Genomic DNA, 27586 nt, shown 5'->3' with positions numbered 1-27586 from the left:
GAAAAAGAAAGGGGGAGATGGGAAGAAAGGAAGCCTGGGCTGAACGGCATTATATTCCCATCAAGAGATTCAACCAGCCTAAGCCACTTATCTGCTTTCTGCTTGCAATTCAAAAATGAATTCTTTTATTGTACAGCTGATGTCACTGCTGAAATCAATCTGAACATCAAATAATGCTAAATCCCAAATGAAAGTAGCTATGTGCTCAGTGTCATTAATGAGAAACTTTTAACCAACACCGTAAACTGATTTCACAGTATATTTTACTTGGGCTGACTGCTTCTCAGGATGTCCTAAGAGGCCACCAACTTGCATGGCTTTAAAAGAGGATTGGACAAACTCATGGAGGATATGGCTATCAGTGGCTACAAGCTCTATCTGCTGATGGATGGCCACCCCTACTTGGCCCTGGACACACTGACCAGATGCTTGGAGGCTGTGGCTGGATGGATTTGTGGGAGCCAACTGAAATTAAATCATTCAAAGGCAGAGGTCCTCTGGCTGGGTCGGGATGGTATAGGGTTGGGGGACCAACTCCATTCTCTTGCGGGGGCTCAATTAGTGCCAGTGCCTTCCGTTAAGAGTCTGGGTGTAATCCTTGATGCCTCCCTTTCCATGGAAGCGCAGGTTGCAGCAACAGTCAAGATGACATTTTCCCATCTGCGCCATATCAAGCAGTTGGTCCCCTACCTTTCCTGCCCCAACCTGGCCACAGTGATCCATGTGACGGTCACCTCCAGGCTTGACTACTGTAACTTGCTCTATGCGGGGCTACCCTTGAAACTGTCCCAGAAACTCCAGAAACTCAGCAGGTGCAGAGTCCTGAGCCCAGTGAGGCTCCTCATGGGGACCTTGCCATGGGAGCATATTCATCCATGGCACCCGGAGTACCGGGTCAAGTTTAAGATGCTGGTTTTGACCTTTAAAGCCCTATGCTGCCTAGGACCCTCGTACATACGAGACCGCCTCTCCTGGTATGCCCTGCAGAGGACCCTAAGGTCTATGAATAATAACAGCTTAAGGGTCCCAGGCCCTAAAGAAGCCAGATTATCCTCCACCAGGGCCAGGGCCTTTTCAGTGATGGCACCAAACTGGTGGAATGCTCTATCCCATGAGACTAGGGCTCTGCGGGACTTGATCTCCTTCCGCAGGGACTGTAACACACAGTTATTCCGCCTGGCCTTCAATTTAGCCTGATCCCTCATTCCTTTTTCCCTTCCCTTTTTTATGAAGAAACCCTTCTGGGTCCCCACATTTAAATTCTCCCCTGGTCTCCTTGCTGGCCTTAGCAGGACCAACTTGGCCAGTTAGCCCTGGTGATGCTACATTGATGTTGTATTTTATGCTGTTTTAAAGCTGATTTTAAAGTCTTTTTAATCAATGTTTTATATTTTTTGTTAGCCGCCCTGAGACCAGTTTCTAAACTGGGAAGGGTGGGGTATAAATGAATGAATGAATGAATGAATGAATGAATGAATAAGCAATGGTGACCGTCTTATATCTTCACTGCCAGAGGCAGTATGCCTCTGAATAGCAGTTGCTGAGAATCACAGGTGGGGAGCATGCTGCTGCTCTCAACCTCTGCTTGTGGGCTTCTTGTGGCCATCAGGCCATCACTGTAAGAACAGATTTACAAGCAGGATTAAACCTGGGCAGAAACAAGTGGATATCAGAACTAGAAATGGGGAGAAAGTTGGTGTAGTCTGTGCTTTCCGAAACAATTTGCAAACCAAAACAGCCATCCTTTGCAATGCAAGCAAAACTATCCACAAAACTGCATATATTCATGAAAAAGCATTAAAATGTATTATATTGGGAAAATTGTTGTCCTTAGAGAGAGCAAACAAAAGAATCCTGGAGATAATAATAATAATAATTTATACCCCGCCCTCCCCAGCCAAAGCCGAGCTCAGAGCGTCTAACACCAAATATAAAACAACTGGTTAAAATACAACTCAACAACAAGACTACATACATCAAAATTAAATTAAAATTAAAAATGCAGCCTCATATAAAAGGGAAAAAGAAAGGGGAAATGGGGGGGTGGGTGGAATCAGGTTTGATTGATACTGGGGTGTCAATCTCTTGGTCAGCCCTGAGCCACCAGCCTCAACCTTGCTACCTTTTATTTTAACTTTTATTGTTGATAAGTTATTTCAAATATCCATATTCAAGATCATAATATCATGGGTCCTTGCTTCTTCATTCCTTTAAACTCAGATTTGCAAATTCTCAAAAATTGTGCATGCATAGGAGTCTTTTTGTTTGTGACTTATGTGTATGCGTGCATGCGCACACACTTCTGTAAAAGTAGCCATAGCACTGATTCTAATATGCCATGCTTCTGTCTTTTTCAGCATCTTGATTATGAAACCAAAAGGACCTACAGCTTGAAGGTAGAGGCAGCTAATATACACATTGACCCAAAGTTCATCAGCAATGGACCATTCAAGGATACTGTAACCGTGAAAATTAATGTGGAGGATGCTGATGAGCCACCAATATTTTTAGCACCATCTTATATTCTGGAAGTAGAAGAGAATTTGGGCCCGGGTGCTCCAGTTGGGAGGGTTCATGCCAAAGACCCTGATGCAAAAAACAGCCTTATAAGGTATGCTTGCAAAATGGGAAGGATGGTTTTAGTGATGCCCTTATGGAAGTCCCCCAAATGACAATTTAAAAACCCATAAAGCTATGTTGTATATATTTCCATTGTCTTGTTTGAGTTAAGCATCCTTCTCTCCTCTCTGCCTTCTCTGGTCCACCCCACCCCCCACACCAATCAACAAGAATCTGGGCCAGAAAATAAAAATATGTGCCCCAATTTTATTTATTATTGCAACTGGAAAGTAACCCCCTACCCAGGGGATGCTTTGAAAAATAACTCAGGGGTGTGGTACTCAATGCCACAATGCAGCCAAGATCTGCAATCTGATCATAATGGCACAACAAGCAAGGCAATTGCAGCCTTCGATAACATCACACTACATACATTGTACCAATGTTAACTATAAAGGGCACATCTGTTTTATGCTATAATAACAGTTCCAAAGGAGATGCCAGATTCCATAAAAAGTTTCAGTTTTATTATGCTTTTTATATCCAACTTGTTCAGATGCCAACCGCAATGTCCAAGATTACAGAGTCAGAGTGCATAGTTTCCCAAGACCTTAACAAAGTTTTCTTAGCTAATAAAGAGGCTGTATAGATAAATGTACAGTTAATTAACTAGCAATGTTTCAATAGACTGGCAAACCATGAAGAATATAATGATGTAAATTAAGCTGACACTGGTTGTTTCCAAAATGACTTCATGGGAAATTTTTAAAACATATGGGGAATGGGTTGCATCCAAATAGTCCTATTCAGAGAAGACCCATTGAAATTAATAAACTCAAGTTAGCCATGTCAATTAACTGAAATGGATCTATTTTAAGTAGAACTAGCATTGGATACCACCCAGTATCTCCACCTTTGAGGAATATATTCACTTTTCACACAATATAGTTAAGAATGGAAATACACATTATTGGGGTTGGGGTTCTGCTGAAAATGGCACACCCCATTGTCCAGCTCTCACCCAAGTGCTAAAACATGAAATAACACTTCACATCATTGATTTCCTCAACTCCACTAGTGGTAAACAATGATGTGCAGCAGGTGACAAGAGAACCCAAAGCATTTGTCATGTCATGGGGTTGAGTCTTGCTAAACATCACGGGGTTTGTAGAGAACACAACAAACAAATGGATGGAAGAGGTATTTGGTGCTTCCAATCCAATAGTTCTGCTATCCCAATCTTATTTGGGTATTCTAAATCACATGATCATTGTCATATGAAATGGAGGAACATATCATGTTGTCCACATACTGGGTGAAGGTTTGAAGAGAGGAATCTGGTTTATTCATGTAGGTTCCCACTGTAATGTGGCACCCTTATTGCACAGATTCCAAATAATATGGGGTGACTATGTACATACAGGAGGGTCCATTATTCAGGCATTCCCTCAACCTATGGAAATGGTAGCAAAGGAGCCATAATGTGTTTCAGTGGTAGATGTGGAGCCAACAGGTGCATCCCTGAAGTAACATGCCTCCTGCTTCACACAATTGTAATCACATGATTCAGAATGCACCAATAGGCAACCTATATCTCTGGCAATGCATAGCTCTACACTTATGTTTCTTTCTGCTAAAAGACTGCTATGAAACAATGGTGCTCATGTAGGTATTAGAAAAGAAAATCCATTTTGATAGTGATGATTAAGTTAAGTCTAATTACTATTTTTTATCTTGCTAAGCACAGTGCCTCCAAACAATCCCCCCAAATAATAATAATAATAATAATAATAATAATAATAATAATATGTGGTACACTGTCTAGGAGACACTAAATGGATTGAATAATTCTCTAATTACTTCATTTGCATCCCCTTTTAGTTATATAATTGATCGTCACACTGACCTCGACAGATATTTCAGTATCAGCGCAGAAGATGGTTCAATTACAACCACAAAGAAACTGGATAGGGAAGAGATGGCCTGGCATAATATCTCGGTGTTTGCATATGAACTCCGTAAGTATTCAACAAACAGTTATATATACTTTTCATGTAAATTATATTAAAATGACACAGACTCCATTCTGAGCAAAACTTGAGGTACATTTCAGGTAAATTTTGAGCCAATTTATTGGAAGACTTTTCTAAGAAAAGTTCTGAGATTCCACCCCCCCCCAACTCCTGCAGAGTTTTTTCTTCTTGATACTACTCACCATTTTGTAGTGTGTGTGTGTTGGTCATCTTAGGTCTGTGCATTGTGGAGGATGCAAAATTGTAGCCAGTCTACCAGTGCAACAAGAAACAGAGGTGCCAGCTTTTCAAGAGGGATATGAGACATCCTGATGTTGCATGTGTGATGTCCTGCAATGTCCTCTGGATATTAAGGGGCGCAGCCCCCTAATATATATATATATTTGGGGGCGGGGCTGAAACTGCTTCAGCCCATAGGAGTTGGTGCCAATGGCAAGAAATGAACTTTGGAGGAGGGATCTTAGTGGGGGAGAAAGAAAATGTACTAATGGGGAGCCTTAACCCACAAGAAACTGCTGGATAACTTACCCTTAGAGAAATTCAGTGAAATGTTACCCAGTATCCACGATTGCCCAGGCAGGTGCATTATGTGACCCATGAGAGCCAGACTGAACAACCAAATCAGACCAAACCTTTATTGACAACAGCAGGCAGGGCAAGGGTTGGCATGGCATTGGGTTCCACAAGCTCATGTTGATAGAATGGATTCTCTGGGTTTGGATCACTCCAAACCTGTACAATGTTGGCCAGTGACCTTGCCATAGTGCAAGCCAAGCAAGCAAGGTCTCACTGGGGGACCAGGGTGCAGACTCCAACCAGGCAGATACCGAACCTTCTCTTGGGTTTGCCATGGTCAATCCTCCCCTCAGGGCCCTTATGCCCCCCCCATGTACTATGTTGATCCTGATCAATGCCATTTCCGTCCTCATACAAACAAAGGTAAGTCATAATTTCACTGAGGTGAAGAAAAGCCCATCCAAGTGCCAATACAATGGTACCTCTGGTTACAAACGCTTCTGGTTACGCACGCTTCGGGTTACGAGCTCCGCTAACCCGGAGGTAGCTGCTCTTGGTTGTGAACTTTGCCCCGGGATCCGAGCGGAAATTGTGCCGGAGGTGCACACGCAGTGGGAGACCCCCATTAGTGAAAAGCGCGTCTCAGGATAAGAATGGTTTCAGCTTAAGAACAGACCTCTGGAACAAATTAAGTTCATAACCAGAGCTACCACTGTAGTAGATTGAGAGAGAAAAAAATCATTTCCGGCCCTGTCATCCAACGACCTAGCATTGCTCAGTGAAGGCTCTAACCCGAGGGTGGGCAGGCGGGAAGCTCTCAAAGCAAAATGGCTCTGAGCTCCAGGGGAAGCAGCCTTAAACAGGCTTCCCCTCCCCTCTGCAGCAAGGCTCATGGGGCAGCTTTTTCCCATGAGCCCATCACACAGAGAAGATACTGGACAAAACCTTGGGCCACAGTGCTGCGGGGTAAAGGTGTCCTGTGCTTATTGGGCATGGAACGGGGCATAAATTTGAGAAGATTAAGAGACCATTTGCATATAGCTCTAATTAGAACCCTGTTGACCTGTATTTACTCTGCTCCAACAGAAAAGCTGCTTTATGTATACAAACGTGCAAAAAAGAAAAGCTTTTTTTGGAATGTATGGAAACTCTAGGGGGAAAATTGGGCCAACTTTTGTTGCTCCCGAGAATCATTAATCCTATTCAGATCTTGTTAACTTTGCCTATTGATGTCTCCTGAAGGGCAGGAGTGGTCAGTGAGAAGGGACAGCACTGTGCACCCACCTGACCTCCCAGCAATGGAGTCACTGCTGCTTATCAGGAGAAGGGCATGTCAGTGAGGAGCTTAGCACTGTGGGGGCTGATATGCCCACAAAGCACTGATCACCCACCAATTTGCTCCTGTCCTAGTAACCAGCAGCGACTTTGCTGATAGGGGGCCCAGTTCACAGCACCACCCCTCCTCACCAACAGTTCCTGCTAATGGGACATTCTGACCTGAATTAATGCATTCCTTGATTCCCAGGTAGAATTATTATTATATTTGTTTTTATTTGCTCTTTGAAGTTGGTTAGGTTAGGGTTACCAGACGCCCCGGTTTCCAGGGAGCAGTCCCCAGATTTGCTAATCTGTCCCCAAATTCCGTCCCTGGAATGTCCCCAGATTTGCAGATCTGTCCCCGGGAAACGTGGCAGCGGCAGCCTCAGCAGCCCAGAGCCATCCTCATCAAGTATGCTTTGTGGCTCTGCAGGGAACTGAATGTCCAGGCTAACACTATGGATATTTCACCAGTGCCCGGATATATATAGAGAGAGGTTCCTGAAAAATTATGTTTTTATGTTAGTCTATGTAAGCTTATGCCTTAAGAAAACTTAAAGGAGCCACAGGGCTTTGGGAGCAAAGGCAAGAAAAGAGATTTACTACTCTACTCCTAATATCAATGGTCGAAGATAGGATTTATGTGGGTGGGGGAGCTAACTTTGTTTCTTGTGTTTTTATCCCATGTTGTGACTTTTTTTTTCTTCTACAAAACTGTTGTAGATAATCGGCACCAGGAAGCCAAAGTTCCAGTAGCAATCAAGGTCCTTGATGTAAATGACAATGCTCCCAAATTGGCATCTCCCAATGAAGCAGTTGTTTGTGAGAAACCACAGACCAATGAGGTAACCTCTGCCACACAAACCTCTCATTCGTGGGTGGGAGAGATGAAATGAGGATGTTCATTTTTCTTAAGTGCAGAGTCGCAGAGAAAATTCAGCTTAACATAGAAAGAAATTCTTGCCAAGTTTCTTAGAAGAGCCAATACTGTCTATCTGAGGGCCTTTTTTCCTATAAAAAAAAGGGGGGGTTAAGTTTTATTCATATTTTTCAAGGTAGTTACAATTATAGCACACACACACCCTTTTAGAATATAGAAAGCTGTTTTATACCAGATCACAGCTCTTTCTAGCTCAGTATTGTCTACATTGATTGGCAGTGGCTCTTCAGGTAACACAAAAAGTTTTTACCAGCCCTATCTGGAGATGCCAAAGATTGGACATGGGACCTTCTGCATGCAGAGCAGATGTTCTACCACTGCGCTGTAGCCTTTTCCCCTTTAAAAGGGGCTTAGCCAGATTGGTGGAGGGAAGGTCTGTCAATGTCTACAAGCAGTGATGGCTGGCTGCATTTTGCATCCAGGTTCAGAGGCTGAATGCCACTGAACAACCAATTTCTGGGGAGCAACAGTGCAAGAAGAAAGTTTCCCATGCACCTTGCTTGTGGGCCCCTTTGTAAAATTGGTTGCTAGACAAGAAAGGACTTTGGTCTGATCCAGCAGGGCTCTGCTTAGATTCTTAGGATGTAAGATGTGCTGGGCAATAGTTATATGAGATTGCACCCTAAAGGAAGCTGCACAATTTTCACTCAAGAGCCTATTTGGTGAGATGGGGAGAGGAATGACTTTTTAGATGCACTGCATGCTCACAAGAGCCTTTCTTTTACAGCCATTAATAACAATTACTGCAGAGGACAAGGATGATGCAGCTAATGGCCCAAGATTTATCTTTGGGTTGCCACCTGATATGATCCAGAAGCCTAATTTTACTCTCCGAGATAACCGAGGTTTGTGAAGACAGGAGTAAACTAATTGTTCTTATCATGCCATACTGTAATACTTCAGTTAGCCATGCCCGCCTATCTGGGGCTGAGACTTGTTGCAAAGGATGGGCGGTGGGGTGAAATGTGAAAACAATGTTCAGAGGCATTCCTTTAGTGCATCGTCACCAGCATTTATCCTAATAAATACATGTAGTATAGAATCTGTAAGATTAATGCCTTGGGATTGCAAGTGCTAGTGAGGAGAAAAGGCTTAATATGTAGGTTCTTCTTTATTAAACTGCGGCAATTTCAGGAACATCTGCTAGCACGTCATCTCTGAGCTGGTAACAGTGGCAGAGGAAGGGTGTGTGGGCCGCCCCAGGTGTCATCACTGAGGGGGGGTGACAAAATGACCCCCCCCCAAAGGAGAGAATTTTTAAAAATATTTTTTTAAAAAAAATGGGCTCCTGAAACTTTTTAGTTCAGTCAACAAATGTGGCTGGCACTGGGTGGCACACTGCGGGGGCCAGCAGTTACCATGGGGCCTGCAGTGTGCCTGAGCCACATGTCTCTCCTGAGAGTGACATGGTGGCTTGGGTGCCTGCAGGCTCCACACTGCCTGAAATGGCAGCGTGGGGCTTGCGTCTGCCCTCCGCCTCTCCCTCAGCTGAGGGGGAGGCGGCAGAGAGGCTCCATGCAGCGTGCCCCGCCCCCAGCTGCAGGATGCATGGGCCACACCCAGCACCAGAGCGGCTAGCTACGCCACTGGCTGGTAACACAAATAAAATGGTCACATGGCAGCCTTCTGTTTTGCTGGGGCCTATCAGATTGTAGGAAAAATGGTCTGTTGCTTCCAATAGGCGGGAGGATTAATTTTAAAAGAAAAAGAAAAATGATAAAGGGCTGAACTATGGTACTCACTCCCAAAAGAGGCAGTGATGGCCTTCAACTTGAATGGCTTTAAAAGATATCCGAAGAAGTGTGCGTGCACACGAAAGCACATACCAAAATAAAAACTTAGTTGGTCTTTAAGGTGCTACTGAAGGAATTTTTAAAATTGGCTTTAAAAGAGAATTGGATAAATTCGTGGCAGATAAGGCTATCAGTGTCTGCCAGCTATGGTGGCTGTTTTCTCCCTTCACTGTCAGAAACAGTGTGCTTCTGAATACTAGTTAGGTATCACAGGTGGAGAGAGCGCTGTTGGGCTCAGGTTTTGTTTAAGGGTTACCCAAAGGCACCTGGTTAGTCCCCATGTGAACAGAATGCCGGACTTGAGCCTTTGGCCTGATACAACAGGGCTCTTTTTTATGTTCTTATGCAATTCTTTCCACTATTGTCATTATTGTTATTTTCACTGGTGTGGTGGAAAATTCTGGGAATCCAGCACCAGTTGGAAGTTTCATTTTCCTTATCCTAATTGCTGCACATGGGTGGCAATTGTTTTTGTTTTTTTTAACAGGATCAAAGTTTGGGAAGGGGATTTAAGCTTCCTCATGTGTTGCAGGGTCAACCACAGTCACCCATCCACATGCACACACCTGTACTTTTTCTATTTAAAAAATTGCATGGTCACAAGGTCATGGGTGTGTATTCCTGCACAGCAGAGGTTGAGAGAAGATGATTCACGGGGTCCCTTCCAACCCTATGATTCTATGTCATTAGATCCTGAGCCATTTATAGGGGGGGGAAAAATCCCTACAAATCATTTCTCCTGTAATGTTAGAGGAAATAGAGGGAATGACTAACTATGTTAAAGCAGTTAAAGAGGAAGAGAAAAGCATAAACACTAATTTAGAGCTGGGCTTCTTGTTTTTGTCGAAAATAGGAAAACCTTAACACCAAGTCACAGCCCTGGTTCCTTATAACCCCATATTACGTATTAATTAAATTATTCAAATTACCCCTCCACCATATTTTTTAAAACTGCTTCAAATGCTGAAACTATCAAAGCAATGTAGATAATCTATAAAACAATAAATCTATTCCTACAGATTACCCTGTACCCAGCGTACACAGAATCTCAGGAACCATTGACACCAATCCTGCTTCCCAAGGCAGCTAGTGGAAATACAAGGGAAAGGGGTTGAACATGGGGCTACAAGAATGCCAAATATGTTGCTAAGCTATGGCTTCTCTCAAGGCAGGCTGGTGGGACCCATAATAGGCAGAGAGCCTAGGAGGTCCCCATCTTCTTTTGACTTTTATTTTCTTGATCTCTTACAACTCACTCACCATAAACATCTCGAAGCTATTTCATTAAAACAAAAACACCATCAGCACCCTAAGGGCCCCAATTCCTATACTGTACAGAAGGAACCTCCACCTGAGATGGCATCTTCACGAGCCCCTTCCCCCTTCAGAGCGCAGTGATCTTTTGAGTGTATAAGGGGTGAGACCATATTTAACTACCTTCAACTATGTAGTTATGAACCCTTGTACCTTCGTCCAACTTTTTCATTTAGCATTGCCTTTGGAATGTTTAATGGCAAGTATCCCATTAGAAGTTATAGATTTTAAAAACTGGCTTCCATCCAAATAATCACTTAATGTCTGGATTGTTTATGGGAGGCATGGACCATTAGTTGGGTCATGTATTAACTGAACTACAGCTAACCCGTGTCAAGCTGCTATTCATTCTCTGGACTGGCACTACTGGTTTTCTTTTTTCCATTGTTTTCAATGAAAACAAGCAGTGAATTGAATAACATTCCTAACCCAGATACTTGATAATCTGTTCAACTGACTAGCTTTAGCAGGCAGCACTCTGGCAGTTTGGTGTTTTTTTTTTTTAAAAAAAAACTCCTCAACAATTTAAGTCAATTGAATTTATCTGGATAGGAGGGCGGTATGAGCTTTTCATTTACTTTACCATTTCTCCAGCTAAATGATAAATTCTTTAATATATTCATGTCATTTTCATGAGTGTGTGTGTGCAGGAGGGGGAACCCACAGTGTAGTTAATTCAATTCTTTGTATGTGCGTATATTTTTAAAAGGTTAAACTAGAGAGTCAAAGTGAATAGGAGGAATTCTAAAGGCTTCTAGCGAGTAACCTTTTTTTTCTCCTGCGACAGAATGTCTTGCGATTTGCAAGTCAAATAACTTAAAATTTCTCCTTCTCCCCTCCCGCCATTTGTAAATCAGAGTAATCTTTGTATCATGCCTCCACACTCTTAAGGAATTCACTACTTTAAAAGAAAAATGGCTTTATTAACTGCAAAACCAGTTAATGAAAACTCCTATGTTTAGGCCCCTGCCAGAACTTTTAAAGTGAATACCATCCTATAATGATCATTTAATAGAGTTTCTACTCGTCTCCCAAAAGTAATTACATATTGAAATAATAAAAAAGTCACATTTTACATCCTGTTAATAGTCAGTGGCGTAACTGGCTTTCTCAAGCCCAGCTTGGTTCTACAGAAAGCATGGGATAATTGGTAATTCCATGCTGTGATAAAGCACGACACTGCTTTCATTCAGGGTGTTTACTCACATTGTATCATATTAATAGACAACCATCTTCTTACTTCACACTCTCTCTATACATCTGGTATCATTTTTAATTCCCATGGCAGTTTGGGACAGAATGTACCAGTATTGCAGGAAGATCAGAGGCAAAGCATTAAAAGTCAGTTGAAATGGATTCTTCATACAAAAATTAACTCCCTTCTACCGTGGCGAAAATTTTCCCTTTGGGGTTCAAGGATGCAGACTCGTATCCAATTCCCAATCGGTCAGACTTTATTTAATAATGTACTACAGGGCAGAGTCTGCAAGGACTTTCCATTAGGGCACAGACTGTACAGGCAAAACATGCATCACCTTGGCTTTTTCATCCTCTTCCCAGCCACCTTCTGCCATCCCCTTTCCTCACCATCTCTCATCCAGACACAATCCTTGTACACACTCAATGTTGTTGTTGTTGTTGTTGTTGTTGTTGTTGTTGTTGTTGTTGTTGTTGTTCTTCTTCTTCTTCTTCTTCTTCTTCCTCTTCCTCTTCCTCTTCCTCTTCCTCTTCCTCTTCCTCTTCTACTACATGCAAATCCCTTATTGCATTCTTAGGTTCTTCCTTAACTGGTTCTTGTGTAAATGACACTGGCCTCACTGATAATGGGTAGCAGAAATTCTACTGCAGTAGCAGTGCTCCTTTAGTCTTTAATGGTCAACATGCTTACATGAGGAAAAAAACATGTGCTTTTAGCCTCGTGTCTTAAATGTATGTCCAGGAATGCTGTAAGAAGGAGCAATAATAATAATAATGTCATCTTGCATGGGTCTGTGCCATGCAGCAGAAGTGTCTTGCAGCTTTTCGGGGATCTAATGTGTACAGCCCTCAAACCCTTCAGGAGTGGACATACCGGTACATAATTCCAAACTGGGTGTGTGTGTGTGCTTATCAATAGGAAAGTACGACAAAATCCATGGTGGCTATATTCTGCCTGCACTGTAAGAGTGCCTCTGAACACTGGTTTGTGGGAGTTGCAGAAGTGGAAAGAACTGTTGCACTTGGATTCTGCTTGTTGGATTCTCGTGGACAACTGAATGGACACCAAGAGAACAGGATCCTGGATTAGATGGGCCTTTGATGGTTGACTTGATCCAGCATGCTCTTATGAGCTAAACAGTCTCTTTCTCTTTTTCCCTCTCTCTCTCCCTCTCTCTCCCTCTCTCTCCCTGTGTGTGTGTGTGTGAGAGAGAGAGAGAGAGAGAGAGAGAGAGAGAGAGAGATCAGAGATCAGGTATTCCTTGACCTAAAAGTATCTGGTATAAACCATTGGAACATTAGTCTTGCCTGGGTAGCAAGTCCTAGCAGCTATGTAGAGTTGCTGTTCTGTTACAAACAAACAAACAAACAAAAAACAAACAAACAAATCTTGTTAAGGTTCTCCTGGAACAGTGAATACTCTATCCAGACACAAACCCACAATCTATTATACAAACAGTTATTAAATGATTTCCAAGCATTATTGATTTTTTAAATATAAAAAAAACAAAGAGTATTATATGATGCTGTTTCATACACAGACCGAGCATGTGAATTCCCTTGGAAGGCTTTTAAGGATGGTTAGAGAACTGTACCATAATGAATTGTCTGTGGTTTTTGACTTTTATTAATGTAGCCTAATTTGTTTAGTGGCAAAATTCATAGAAGCATAGAATTGGAGGAGTCCTTGTTGGCTTCTACCGTGTTTCCCCTTTTTTAAGACGTAGTCATTATATAAGCCATAGCAGGATTTCTAAGCAATTGCGCGATACAAGCCATACCCCGAAAATAAGACATACTGATAGACCCTTCACCCACTAGCAATAACCCCCCTCCTGCCAGCCAACTCCCCCCTTAAAAATCTCTCCCCATTTTGCTGTCGCTCCACAGACACGTATTTCCTTTAAAAGCTTGTAAAAATGCACCGAACAGCCGTAGCTGCTGGCTGCCGAAGCCTTGTGATTTCTCTTCCCCGTTTCTGAGAGCATTTTTTTAAATAAAAAGATCCAAAAATAATTTTTTTAGCCAAGCTGTGTAAGCTCTACTTGGTGAAGGGGAGAAAAGTGGGGTGGGGAGGAGATGAAGGCACGAGGAAGAAAAGAGGGGCGATTGAAGAATGCAAAGGCTGTTTTCCCTTTTAGGGAGAGACCTCCGTGCGCGCGTCTGTCTCTCTCCCCCCCCCCCGCGTCTCTCTCTCTCTCTCTCTCTCTCTCTCTCTCTCTCTCTCACACACACACACACACACACACACACACACAGCCCACCTCTCGCTTCCCCCCACCTTTCCCTAAATTCCCTTCCATTCAATGCACGTTGATTTCCTCTTAACGGGAATCTCCCGTGTCTGATTGTTGTCTCATTGCTTTTTTTTTTTAAACATACTTTTTATTAATTTTACAAAATACAAAAAAACAAAAAAACGGTACATACTTAAACCCCTTTTCCACCTCCTTCCTACCCACCCACATGGGTCCTCCCCTGCCACAGAAGTATCCCATGTTTGTGAACAGTCAGAAATGGTCCATTTTATGCTTGGATTTCTGTCCTCCTCCCCCTCCCCTGACCCCAAAGCCCCCCCCTGCCACCAGGGAGCTCCAGCAAACCAGGGCAGTACGCAGGAGGACATCCATCCAACCATCTATTGTTATACCAAAAAAAGAGAAAAATAGAAATAGGAAAAAAAGGGGAAAAAGAAAGGGCGAAGAAAAAAAAGAAAAAGAAAAAAACAATACAAAACAGAAAAATTTTTCTTGCATTCATAGTTGAAAAACCATATTTTATGGGCTTCCCCTCCCCCCCTTCCCCGGTTTTCATCCCTTTTTTATCATCTGCAACAGTTTCTTACTTTATAAAAATACACCTTTGTATCTTATACAACTTATAAATCAATTGTTAACATTTTCATCTAATATTCAAATCACTGAAAATTCAAACTCCCATTTTCTCTTCCCGTGCCTAATTTTTTTTTCTCCCTCTATAAGCCTCCATATTTTCACATTTTCCAAAATCCATTCACTTTTAAAACTATAACTATTCTCAATTTAACCTTACATCCCCGATTACCGGCTCCACCCCCCCCAATCCAGCAAATTCCAAAATCAGCAGACCAGTTATAAACCTGTTAATCCATCCTTATAATCACAACATCACTTTCCCTTCACCCCACCCCCTGTTTACAGTCTCTTGCCATCCAGGTCACCATACAGGACCCCTGAATTTCTTCTCTTCTCTGCATATTTTTTCCTTCTTCCCTGTGGGCGTTCTGGAGTTCCAATAATACCAATCGTGCCCCCCTCAAAGACAGGGCACTCCATCCAACTTTTTGTAGAGTAGAGTCATCATTTTTTTCATGGTGTGTTTCATTTTGTGTTGAATCATCACAGTCCTCATCTTCATCTTTTCCTTCCCCATCATTGTCATTCTCACATTGCTCTTTTTCAGTGTCAAAAGCTTCATCTCCTAGAAAATCATATTCCGCCATCACCTCCTGAAATTTCTGCTGTAACTCCTGTCGTCGTGTCTCCTCTTGACATAACTCTATTCTTGTTTCCCACATTAAGGTCAAAACAGACCGCTGGAACTCAGGGGAACACTTTTTTGTTGACATATTTCAGTCCTGCCAAGGTCAAAACTTATCACGTGGGGTGGAATATGATCACAGTTTATTTTCTCGACTCCATTTTAACAAGCTGGCTGCATTCTTCAAGTCTTGTTAACAATAAAGTTCGAACTCACATTTCACAAGCACTTAAGCCAAAAAAGAAATTCCACAAAGTCCAGAAATACAAAGTGAAGTAAAAATTGACTTATAAATCCTGATCAACTCACTGAATTGCCTAGGCTGCCGGCTCCCGAGGGAAAGAAAGGTTTTTCTTAGGCTTTACCTCATTGCTGCAGGGCAGTCATAAACCACAGTCTCTCTCCCCTTTTCACCCTGCATCAAAGGGGATATTCTCTTTGATGCCTTTGAGGGATCCTTTTGAATTACAAATCTTCTGTTTATGGCTTCGGGTTTCTATTTACTGTCTCTTTGTTGCCGTGGGGGGGGGTGGCTTCCTCTTTTCTCCCCTCTCTCCCAGACCAAATTGTTTTATAATCCAAATCGTGAGGTTACTTACAGTCTTTTCCAATCGTTTTATTTTCGGAAGAATCCAGCGCTCTCCGCCTTCGGCTTGAAGCTTCTCCCTGCTAGAATAACGTTGCCGCTCAAAATGGCCCCCGCGACTTCTACCCTCCTCGCTCCGGAGCTCTTATTAGAGCTAACCGAAGAGTTGGGGAGTCCGGATTGGGTCTATGCCGAGCAAATTGCCCTCGGGACGCCCTTCCCGAGGTTCTAAGGGGCGCAGCGTTGCTCTCGCTGCCCTCCCCACTCCTAGCAGAGACGGGCCGTCTCGGAGACGAGACGAAACCCCGCCGATCGACGCTGGCGCTGAATCCGGAAGCCCTGTTGTCTCATTGCTTTTACCGGGCATAAAGCAGCCTTTTAAAAATCCTGCTGCAGTTTTCTTTCTACCTTATGCTGCTTGGTTGTCTGTGGAGCTGCCCCTTTAAGGATTTGTAAGTAGTCTGGATCGCAGTCCTTGCCTTGGGGACTTTTATTTATTTATTAAGGACTTTTTCCTTCGCTGTTTGCGAGCTGCTAAAAGGAGCTGCTAAACGCTGCTTTACACAAAAGTTAAACTGCCGGTCCTAACAACACGTGCTTCCTCACCTCGCTGGCTCAATTGCTTCTCAATTGCTACCATTTACCAAGTCAGCAATCTTAATTGCTGCTTAGCTGGCTTCTTTGTTCTCAGCAGGTAGCTTCTTTGCTATCAGTGATAGCACTGCAAAGTGCTATGTTGTTGGAACTTCAGACAGTCTTGCAGTCTTGGGCAGCTGGCTGGTAGAGATCCTTACTTGCTTTAGGTATAGGCTACTGCTAGGACTGTATCACACAGATAGATTCCATTATACTGGTTTAGATTTAAGAAGCTCCAGTGTAGCAGATTGCTATTAAGTGAGTCCCCACCTTGGAGGAGAGAGAGAGCAGCCCTTCGCGAACATCCCAGGGCCGGGGAGAGAGGGCTGCACCAGGGACGCACACACCTCCCTTCCCTCAGACTCGTAATAAAAATACTGGTACCAGTAAGACATCCCACCAAAAATAAGCCACCCTGTGGTTTTTTGAGAAAAAAAAGTAATAAGACGGTGTCTTAAAAAGGGGAAAACACGGTAGTTGCAATGCTGGAAACCCAGAGCTGGAGCAACACTAATGCATTGGATCCCCAATTCAGCCTCTACTTGAAGACTCCCGTCAAAGAAAAGCTAATCACCTGTCTAGGTCATTGCTTTATTGGTCTTACCATCAAGAAGTTCATCCCAAATTTTGGCTCTTATAAGGTCTCTAGATCTAGTCCTACCTTCTTCCATTAACTGCCATGAAGGCGATTATTCACACAAAAACTAGAAAAGAAGAGAAGAGCAAACAAAAAGAAAAGAATGAATAAGTATGAATTGCACCATGTTAATTGAATGACTTTAGCATGGAGTTCAGCTACACTATGGGAATGCTTTCTGAAGATGAATATGGCTTTGCTGTTATGAAGCCACTACTGCATCATGCCTAGCCTACAACCAGACATTTCAGAAGTATTAACAGACAATCCAGATGTCCATATAACCACTGTGAGAATCCTGACATACGTGAACAACAATGACCACTTCTGCAACACGGAATGATATTTGTGAATGTGCTAAAGCTGCCAGCCCCAAGCTGTGGACCTCCAAGCCACCACACTCTTATCTTACTGACCTCAGGAGAGCTTTCTTTTTGATGCATTTTGTTGTTGTTGTTGTTGGAGTACAGTCAATGATATTTGGCCTGCTGTACAGCAGGCGGTAAAATTCAATAATCTATACCAAACTTTCTTTGACTTGCTTAAAATGGAAAAAAAGAAAGAGCATTTCAATGAATAAACAAACCTATAGACTTTTTCCCAAGGTGTCTAGAGGAGCATCAAAGAGGAGGAAGTGAGACTTTCTGGAAATACCATAAACATATAAAAGAACTGCAACCAATCTATGAAGAAGAATCAGATCAGGAGATAGCAGCCACCTGCTGGTGCTTTTGAAAGGAAAACAACATTAATGGAGTTTGAAGTCGTTTGGAATGGATTTTTGCCTCCTGCTCTTCTCCTACAGTACATTCAGAGTGGATAATAAAAGTAGTGGCAACTTCATGATTCTGGAGGATGCAAGAATTAAGATTATTATAGATCTTGGAGTAATACATGTGCTTGCTGACTGGAGTTGGAGCCCTACAACAGCTAGAGGGCTGCAGGTTACTTATGCTTGATCTAACACCTCTGTTTGTGCAGATCACATGCCTTTTGCAGTACACAGCCATGAAATTTAGAATTGCTATTTCCCCCCTGTGTACGCATAGAAGGATTTCATGGCCTTTGAAAAAGGGGGGGGGAGGAAATCACACTGTTAGCAGCCCTCTTTTAAAGAAGGAATCCACAGATATTTATCCTGGTACTAATAAACTTACCACATCTGATTGCAATCACATGTCCAGGGTGGGGGGAAAATTACAGTAATATTTGGCTTGGACCCACCTCTTTTAAACAGTAAATAAAGTCTGAGGAAATGATAGCATTACAAATTAGCTTCTTTGTTGAGCCAAATTTAGTTCCAGGACTGGCTTTATTGGAATTATGCCCAGTGACATTATGTCTGAATAAATGCCATTTCTTTCAAGTGCTTGAATACTATGATGTCTGCCAAAGGCAATACACTGAAAATATAAAGAGGGAAAATATTTATTTTGACAGCTAAATTTAGGTAAGTATTTAGCTCCATTTAGCCATAACACATGAGTCATTTTTATTTTGACTACTATTACTTAAAGGACAACACCATAGCTTAAATTCAGCGTAAAGTTCTGCAGACTGCCATGCAGTCTGAAGGGTTCCATTTATTCAGTGGGATATGCATGAAATGATTATTTAAATTTAAGTGCTTTGATGCATACCCTCCAATGAAAATAGGGACATCCCATTGCATAATGATAATTTTACTATTTATACCCCACACATCTTACTGGGTTGCCCCAGCCTCTCTGGGTGGCATCCAACATATATAAAAGCATAATAAAACATTAAATAAACCCTTCCCTATACAGGATTGCCTTAAGAAGGCTTGGGGATCAGATAACTCCATACCCTCCAACATTTCTCCAATGAAAATAGAGTCATACTAAGGAAAAGTGGGACATTCCGGGATCAAATCAGAAACCGGGATGGCTTCTCTAAATAAGGGATGTTTCAACAAATAATGATGTTGAAATGGGGGGGGGGTGAGCTCTCAACCAATGAGGCACCCTTAAAATAATACCCTTAGATTCTCCAGATCAGGGGTGGAGAACTTTTGGACCTCCAAAAGTTGCTGATCTAGAACTCCCATCAGCCCTAGCAAACATGACAAATGACTGGGATGATGGGTGTTGTAGTTCAGCAACATTTGGAGGGCCAAAGATTCCCCACACCTGTTCTGTTTCTCAGCAAAAATAAAGATTGTACTAGGAAGAGGTGGTGATTCTATTCCACAGAAAGCCCCTATTAAATCCCTAGCATCTCCAGTTAAAGAAATCAGGTATGTGATGGAAAAGACCCTTCCAATAAAGGTAGAGAATACTAGAGGGTAGATGATAAATATTCTGATGTGGTAGAGCAGACATCCCCAAACTGCGGCCCTCCAGATGTTTTGGCCTACAACTCCCATGATCCCTAGCTAGCAGGACCAGTGGTCAGGGAAGATGGGAAATTGTAGTCCAAAACATCTGGAGGGCCGAAGTTTGGGGATGTCTGTGGTAGAGAGTACCTACCAGTAGTAATGTATGTTTTGAAATAAGGTAAATGTATGTTTTGAAATAGGGTAAATGACATGCAAACTATATATACAAATGTGGTGTGAGCCAATGGACATGGGAGGGGGATCACATACCGAATAGTCTACTGAAATGTACTTTTTGTGAGTCTGCCTTTAAAGATGAACTTTAAAGCTTCAGCAGGTATAGGCCCTGCTGGATCATACCAAAAGTAAAGTAAAGTAAAGTAAAGTAAAGTAAAGTAAAGTAAGGTAAAGTAAAGTGTTGCTTCCCTCTGGGAAGCCCACAAGTAGGACAAAGCCCCTCCTACAATTGATCTCCCATGGCTGGTATATGGAGACATACTGCCTCTGATCCTGGGGATAGGATCTAGCCATTATGCCCTTCATTTGTAAATCTCTTACAAAGCCATGTAGTGGCCACCATCAAATATTGTGGTTTTTTTTAAAAAAAAGTTCACAGTACTGTATATATGCCATAGCTGCCAAGTTTTCCCTTTTCTCGCGAGGAAGCCTATTCAGCATAATGGAATTTCCCTTAAAAAAAGGGAGAACTTGGCAGCTATGATATATGCTCACATGGTGAAAAGGTGATCAAATGAGAAGGATGTGTCCTTGTGCAGTTTAAAGTAATGATTTTAACCTGTAGAACTGGAAGAGTTTGTGATCTGGTTCCTTGAAAGATTGCCTGACTCTGTTTAGGGTTTAAGATCAGCCACTGATGCCCTGCTCACAGGGCTTTTTCAGTGGTGACCCCATATCTATGGAACACAAGTTAAAGATTCCCCCACCCCCACTCCCCAAATCTGCCTTTGGTCAAATTAGGAGCTGAATTTTTAAACTGGTATTATTGTCCATTTAAATTGTAACATTATTTTATCCCCCATCAGGATTAGAAATTGTTTCATTCTGCTTATTTAGGGTTGCTATTTATGTTTTTTGTTTGTTTTGTTTTTGTTTGTTTCGAAATATACTGATTTAAGGGATTTTCATTCTGCTGATTGGAAGATGCCCTGAGTAAAGTTTTGTTTTTAAAACCAGCATATAAATGAGTAAAATAAATATACCTCTTCTCTGATCTATGTGCATTTTTTTAGGGTTGTACATAGCCTACTTGCATGCAACTGTAGACAGATGGGACTTGCTCCACATCTTTGCAAATCCAACCTTTTCAGAGTGTGAACATGTGTAGGGCAGGGATGAGCCTCCAAGTATTATAGTACTCCCCACCTTAACTGTGTATTAAAGGACAAGGAGGGACATGCATTTTCTGCCTGAAAATGACTGACTGAAGTTTCCTAACATTGGAAACTTCCTAACATGTGCTTTTTGACTAGGGATGGGGCGGAAAGTTGATTCAGAAGCAAATGTAACTAATTTGCAGTCTCAAACAATGTGAAAACCAAAACAGAACCACCCTTCAAGATTCCTGCTTCTCTCTTTTTTCACTACAGTTATCATGTCAAGTAATATGTACAAAAATGCACATATTTGTGAATATAACAAACATAAATGCCTTGTACTATGGAAAATTGCTTTACAAAAATGTGTGCATTAGAGAAAAAATGCATTTCAACATGTGCAAAGTAAGATGAATTCACAAATTGATGTGGAAATGTGGAGACTGGAATTCAAGATTAGAATTAAATAGAAACTGAAAGGAACCAAAATTGACAGATTTACCTATCCATGTTCTTGGCTTGTGTCTCTTTTATACCGCTGCCATTTAGGGATGCGTGTCTCACATTTTACTTGCTCTGTGCAGTAATCAATAGTCATAAATGGGTGTGTCTATATTATTATGAGCAAAGTTGTGTGTTTTCTTTTCTTCGCCCGCTTTCTGTTCTTTCCACCACTGCATTTTATTCTCAAATAACTGAAATGAAGAGAGCACGGCAATATGCAGAAGACATAATGTTAAAATGTTGTCATGCCATTAGGACCGAAGTTCTGTGTTTATTTTGGACAAAAGGACAAATGCAAATTCTTTTTACAAAGGGGTGGTGCTGGAAGATGCCTTATAATAATAATCGTTATCTTATTTAAAACAGATAATACAGCAAGTGTTTATGCGAAACGCACAAGCTTCAACCGGCAGATGAAGGATTCGTATTCTCTGCCCATCGTGATAAGTGATGGTGGAAGCCCGCCACAGAGCAGTACCAGCATACTCACAATCCGGGTATGTGGTTGTGATGGAAATGGAATATTAATCTCTTGCAACCCAGAAGCCTACATCCTCAGTGCCGGACTTAGCACTGGAGCTTTAATTGCCATCCTTGCCTGTATTGTCATTTTGTTAGGTAAGGAAATTTTAACATTTATTTTCCTCTTCCTTCTCCTCCTCCTTCCTTCTCCATCGAAATAAGATGCATACCTGCCAAGTCCTGGACGGAAAAATCCGGGATCGGCAGCCCACGACACCAGAAGTTGCATAGACGCAACTTCCGGTGGCGCTTTGCCCTTCTATGGGCACCAGAAAATGGCGGCGCCAGCACCGGAAGTCGCTTCTCCGCATGACCGGAAATGCGTAAAAGCGACTTCCAGCACCGCCGCCGCCATTTTCTGGTGCCCATAGAAGGGCAAAGCGCCACCGGAAGTTGCGTCTATGCGTTTCCGGACACGCGTAGAAGCGACTTCCGGTGCCGCCATTTTCTGGTGCCCATAGAAGGGCAAAGCGGCACCAGAAAAATGGCTGCCGGCAGAAGCAGATTTAAGGGAGAATATCAGGATAAAAACCTAAACGGGAGACCGCTGGGAAACAGTAGGAAAAAAGGGGTTTTCCCAGCGAAAACAGGATACTTGGCAGCTATGATAAGATGTGTGATCCTACAAAAATATGTTGAACTCAGTATACACCAAACTGAGCACAGCACAGCAGCCACATCTTGGTGAACCCCATTGTTTTGTAGTGCCAAGTAGGCACCATGTGCCTTTAGTGTCTAGAGTCTCAGGATCTCCCAGTATAATCTCAGGAGTTCACCTTTCCCTTGACAGAGAGGGCTTATAAAAGCATCCAATCAGGGTGTCAGTGCCTGGTGTGTTCCAAATCCAGAAAGGAACTCAGATTGTGTTCCGAACATCCAGCAGGCATATGGGAAATTAACCTATTAAAATACAAGTTCACCCTGCAATTGGCTCTGCACATCTCTGTTCAAAATGGATGAGATCCAAAGGTTTTGTTCTATTCACTGAAAGGCTTTTCATGCATAGAAGAATTCTGTGAATGGAAGGACAAAAGAAGGCCTTCCATAAGCAGAACTCACTTTCTTAGAACAGAAGCTCATTATGTGAATGGAATGGAATCTTTGGATTCAACCCAGTATTTCTGCCTGTTATTCCAAGATTTGCCCAGTGCACAGGAAGATTGTTTCTTTCACTTGCTTTTTAATAATAATAAAAATAATAACAACCATCTCATTTCCTCCATCAGTGATTGTAGTGTTATTTGTAACACTTAAACGTCAGAAGAAAGAGCCTCTTATTGTTTTTGAAGAAGAAGATGTTCGAGAGAATATCATTACTTATGATGATGAAGGTGGCGGGGAAGAAGACACGGAAGCTTTTGACATTGCTACTTTGCAAAACCCCGACGGCATCAATGGATTTATTCCTCGCAAAGACATAAAGCCGGAGTACCAGTACATGCCACGGCCAGGGCTTCGGCCTGCTCCAAACAGTGTTGATGTTGATGACTTTATCAACACAAGAATACAAGAAGCAGACAATGACCCAACAGCTCCTCCCTATGACTCTATCCAAATCTATGGCTATGAAGGAAGAGGCTCAGTGGCTGGTTCACTTAGCTCATTGGAGTCAGCAACGACAGATTCCGATTTGGACTATGACTATTTACAAAATTGGGGACCTCGTTTTAAGAAACTAGCAGACTTATATGGCTCCAAAGACACTTTTGAAGACGATTCTTAACAATAAAGTTAAAATTTGGCCTTAAGAACTGTGTCTAATGTTCTGAGAAAAAAAGAAATCAGAGGAAATGTAAGCAGGTATTTTTTTAAAATAAAACAAGAAAAGGTTCGTATAAAGCATTTTTGGTTTGGTGGGGTTCAGGAGAGTCATTTAATTAAAAAATGGATGTTAATAAAAAGTGGTAAATACTGTGAAGAACCTTTTCATGCAAAAGGCAAATATAGGAGTTGGTTATCAACTTCACTAGAAGGGGGACAAAAATAACCACTTGTGAAATACAAAATATTTAAGTGAAGGGAAACTCTTAAAAAAAATCATCCTACAATCGGGCAATCTTTGTATGTATGATGAACAACTAAGTCTTTTATGTCAAAGAAGCTTCCACAAATTAGAAAGGATAACAGTTCTGAGCTGTAATTTCGCCTTAAACTATGGACACTCCGTATGTAGTGCATTTTTAAACTTGAAATATATAATATTCAGCCAGCTTAAACACATATGATGTATGTACAGGACAATGTACAATTATAATGTCTCTTGAGCATCCGACTTGTTTCTGCTGACTCTTGTAAATCTTTTTGCTTATACTTTCATCTTAATCTAATACGTGCCAGATATAAAACTCTGTCTTGTTGCAGTGAGAGGCGCCCTATTTCTATGTCATTTTTAAATGTATCTATTTGTACAATTTTAAAGTTCTTATTTTTAGTATACATACAAATATCAGTATTCTGACATGTAAGAAATGTTACATCACACTTATATTTTATGAACATTGTACTGTTGCTTTAATATGCGCTTCAATATATGAAGCAGACTTTGAAATAAAAAAATGATTCTTTTTTTACTTCTTGTTTTGTTTATTAAAAATTTAAAGGGAAAGTGTTGTTTCTAATGCCCCACTTACATATGTATATCTCCCCCTCACTACCCATTTGGCCTTTTAATAGCCCTATTTATTATGCGTTTGTAGTTCAAGTTGTTTTGTTAAGTGATTATTTAAAATCAATTACAAGTTGTTTTTTAGCAAAATACTGGCAAGCTGGCAGCTGCTCCAAGAATGCAGTAGCACCTTAAATGTAAAAATGAGTCAGCTCTGGATTCAGTTCAGTTTCCCAAAGTATTTTTGCCCTGTTGTATGCATTTATCTTTCCTCTTGACAGTCTCACAAATGACTTTATAAATGTGCAGGCATGCACTGTACTTATAATTTACTCAGTGCTTTTGAAGCTGACTATCCATTTTAGCCTTCTGCGGACTGCAAGAGACTTAAATCTCAGCCTGACCCAATTTGGGGATGCATGCCCACTAACAATTTTCTACCCAACTTCTACCTAAGAAATATATTAATTAGTGCTTTGATATTTTAGTAGTTGTTTATTTTTGTTCGCCAGGCAGGTATTGCTGCATCAACGTTTAGAATATAAAACAATGAAAAATAAATACGTAGCTTTTTTTTATTTAACATTTTCAATGTATCGATTTAATCAATTTTTTAAAGGGGCTATAGATTAGTTCTGGATTAGTTCAGACAACAGACCAGATTATGTTCATCTATTCTTTTAACATCTGGAAACCAATGTAAGCAAGCTAGATTTTAGATAGCTAGTAGGGGAAGGTCAGAGGTCTGAAAATGTAATATAGAAAACAACCATATCATCAGCAAATCCCATTTTAATGTCCCAGAGGAGATTGGACAGGGGGATAAATGCTGCTTCTGTCTTCAACTGGCAGTGAAGAATGCCAATAATGGCGAGAGCTGCATTGCTTATGGTACTTTTTGTATTAACTTAAAGATGTTGATTTAAATTTAATCACTTCAATATAGTTGTCTTTTGCCATTAAAGGTCTAAGATTGGTAGATGCCCCGCTAGTAGGCTTGAGTGTAAGGAAAAAAATGTAACTACTATATCATGTCCTATTTCAATACTACATATTAACAGAATGCACATTCTATATACTTTCACACTCTTTAGTTCAGAGTTCTTTGATTATTGTTATTGTTTTCTTACTTTTATAATCCAAAGACTATTTTGCTAGATTTGCACATTTCCGTGATATGAATTAAAACTTTGAAAGCTCGCAATTTATATTAACATACAGAGGAAAAGTGAACTTGCTGTTAAGTTGTCATTTCCACCTTTATCTTCAAAATGACAATAATCTTCATCATATTTTCCCTAATTGATAATGTACTTTTTACTGCATTGTTAGGCAAAAATGTAACACCTTTTCTATATGCTTCTGTTTAATTTTTAAGGGGAGAAAGTATTGTCAATTGTTTTTTCATAATTTTAAATATTTGGGGTTTTTCTTTTGTCTGTGGTTCTCTCTCTTTCTCACTTATAAGGTTGGAAATAAATTTACTTTCCCAGCTAGTTTTGTCTTTTTTAAATTTAGCTGTCAGAAAACAAATCTGTTTGTAGGAACCCCCTTTTAAAAAATTCAAAATCAAAAGTCACATTTGTGATGGGGAAAGGCAGTAACTGAGTGTTTTGCATGCCATATGTGCCAAGTTCAACCCCTCAGCATCTCTGGTCAGAGCTGAAATTTTAATGTCTGAAGCTCCAGAAAGTTACTGCCTGTCAGTACAGACAATAAGAGCTAGATCAAGGGTCCCCAAACTAAGGCCCGGGGGCCGGATGCGGCCCAATCGCCTTCTCAATCCGGCCCTCGGACGGTCCAGGAATCAGCATGTTATGTTTTTACATGAGTAGAATGTGTCCTTTTATTTAAAATGCATCTCTGGGTTATTTGTGGGACCTGCCTGGTGTTTTTACATTAGTAGAATGTGTCCTTTTATTACAATGCATCTCTGGGCTATTTGTGGGGCATAGGAATTTGTTCACACCCCCCCCCAAAAATAGTCCAGCTCCCCACAAGGTCTGAGGGACAGTGGACCGGCCCCCTGCTGAAAAAGTTTGCTGACCCCTGAGCTAGATAGACCAGTGATTTGACTCAGTATACGGAAGATTCCTGTGTTCCTAAACCTACAAAATCCCTGAAAAACTTGCTAAAATGTTAGAACACACTCACCAATAATATTGTTAATTGTACATTCCAGAGTTCTGTGGACTAGACACTGTCATTTCCATAGCTGCCAAGTTATCCCTTTTTTAAAGGGATTTTCCCTTATGCTGAATAGGCTTCCTCGCGAGAAAAGGGAAAACTTGGCAGCTATGGTCATTTCAACAGTGACCAGCTGGAATCATTCATGTTTCTTTTCATCTTTCGGTTTGAATTTAAGGCTAAGACTTCCTTTACCCACATGAAGTCTGCCTACTTCATGTGGTTCCTTCTCTGGCAAACTGGGTCTGTGAAAAGGCTTCCATTTCTTCTGCTCCTTTGTTTCACACAGGATGCAAGCTATTCCTGATCTTTCAGAGGGGAAAGAGTTGCTTGCAGGATTTGCTAAATGTTCTATACACCAAGAATTGCTACTGTGGCACCCATGGGCCCTTATTGATGCCTACATGATCTCCTCCCACCAGCTACCCAACTGAAATAAGGGTTGAAAGAAGCATTCTGATGTGGTTAATAGATTTGGCTGTGGTGCATGCTTGGTTGGTTGGGTGTGTGTGTGTGTGTCTGTTTTTGGAGCTCATAATGGTTTCTTTCCTCTGTAAATATGCCAAGGGGTCCTAAAGGTCGACAACCACTGCTTCTACAAGTATGGACCTTTATGTACCAAAAACAGAAATATCCATGAGAGGGAGGTAGCAATTGCCATAGAGACTGGTCCATTAGGTTTAATAGGCCATTGCCCCGCCAACTTCTGTCTCTTCTCAGCCAGTCCCCATCTGCCTGCCTTCTTACCAGTCCAGTGGGTGTCATTGGCTGCCATCCTCCTTAGTCTCCTTTTCCCCTTACAGAATTAGCAAGGAGGAGTAAGATGGGGACAGTGAAATAGTCCAGCATCTAGACCTGGGGGAAAGCTCTGTTAGGAGAGCATGAGACTCTGAATCTCAAGGTTGTGGGTTCCAGCTTCATGTCAAGCAAAATATTCCTTCATTGCAGGGAGCTGGACTAGATGGCCCTCATGGTCTCTTCCAACTCTACAATTCTATGAAAATTAGGATTATTATTTTTCTGCTTGTCATTGGCTTTGGTACCAC

General features: G+C 41.6%; 1 protein-coding gene across 1 annotated transcript in view; it reads left to right on the top strand.

Moving 5' to 3' along the window:
- The window catches only part of CDH11 (cadherin 11), a 104589-nt gene extending 80273 nt beyond the window's left edge, over nucleotides 1-24316 (top strand). The window contains exons 8-13 of the mRNA XM_035118381.2: nucleotides 2358-2611; nucleotides 4441-4577; nucleotides 7149-7270; nucleotides 8093-8210; nucleotides 21593-21844; nucleotides 22975-24316. Of these exons, the coding sequence (XP_034974272.1) occupies nucleotides 2358-2611; nucleotides 4441-4577; nucleotides 7149-7270; nucleotides 8093-8210; nucleotides 21593-21844; nucleotides 22975-23471 (1380 nt within the window). The 3' untranslated portion in view covers nucleotides 23472-24316. The remainder of the gene's footprint in view (nucleotides 1-2357; nucleotides 2612-4440; nucleotides 4578-7148; nucleotides 7271-8092; nucleotides 8211-21592; nucleotides 21845-22974) is intronic.
- Nucleotides 24317-27586: the final 3270 nt, after the last annotated feature.

The sequence above is a fragment of the Zootoca vivipara genome, chromosome 6 (assembly GCF_963506605.1).
Source record: "Zootoca vivipara chromosome 6, rZooViv1.1, whole genome shotgun sequence".
Taxonomy (NCBI): Eukaryota; Metazoa; Chordata; class Lepidosauria; order Squamata; family Lacertidae; genus Zootoca; species Zootoca vivipara.
Note: the sequence above shows the minus strand (reverse complement) of the source record. Positions and strands in the feature narration are given on the sequence as shown.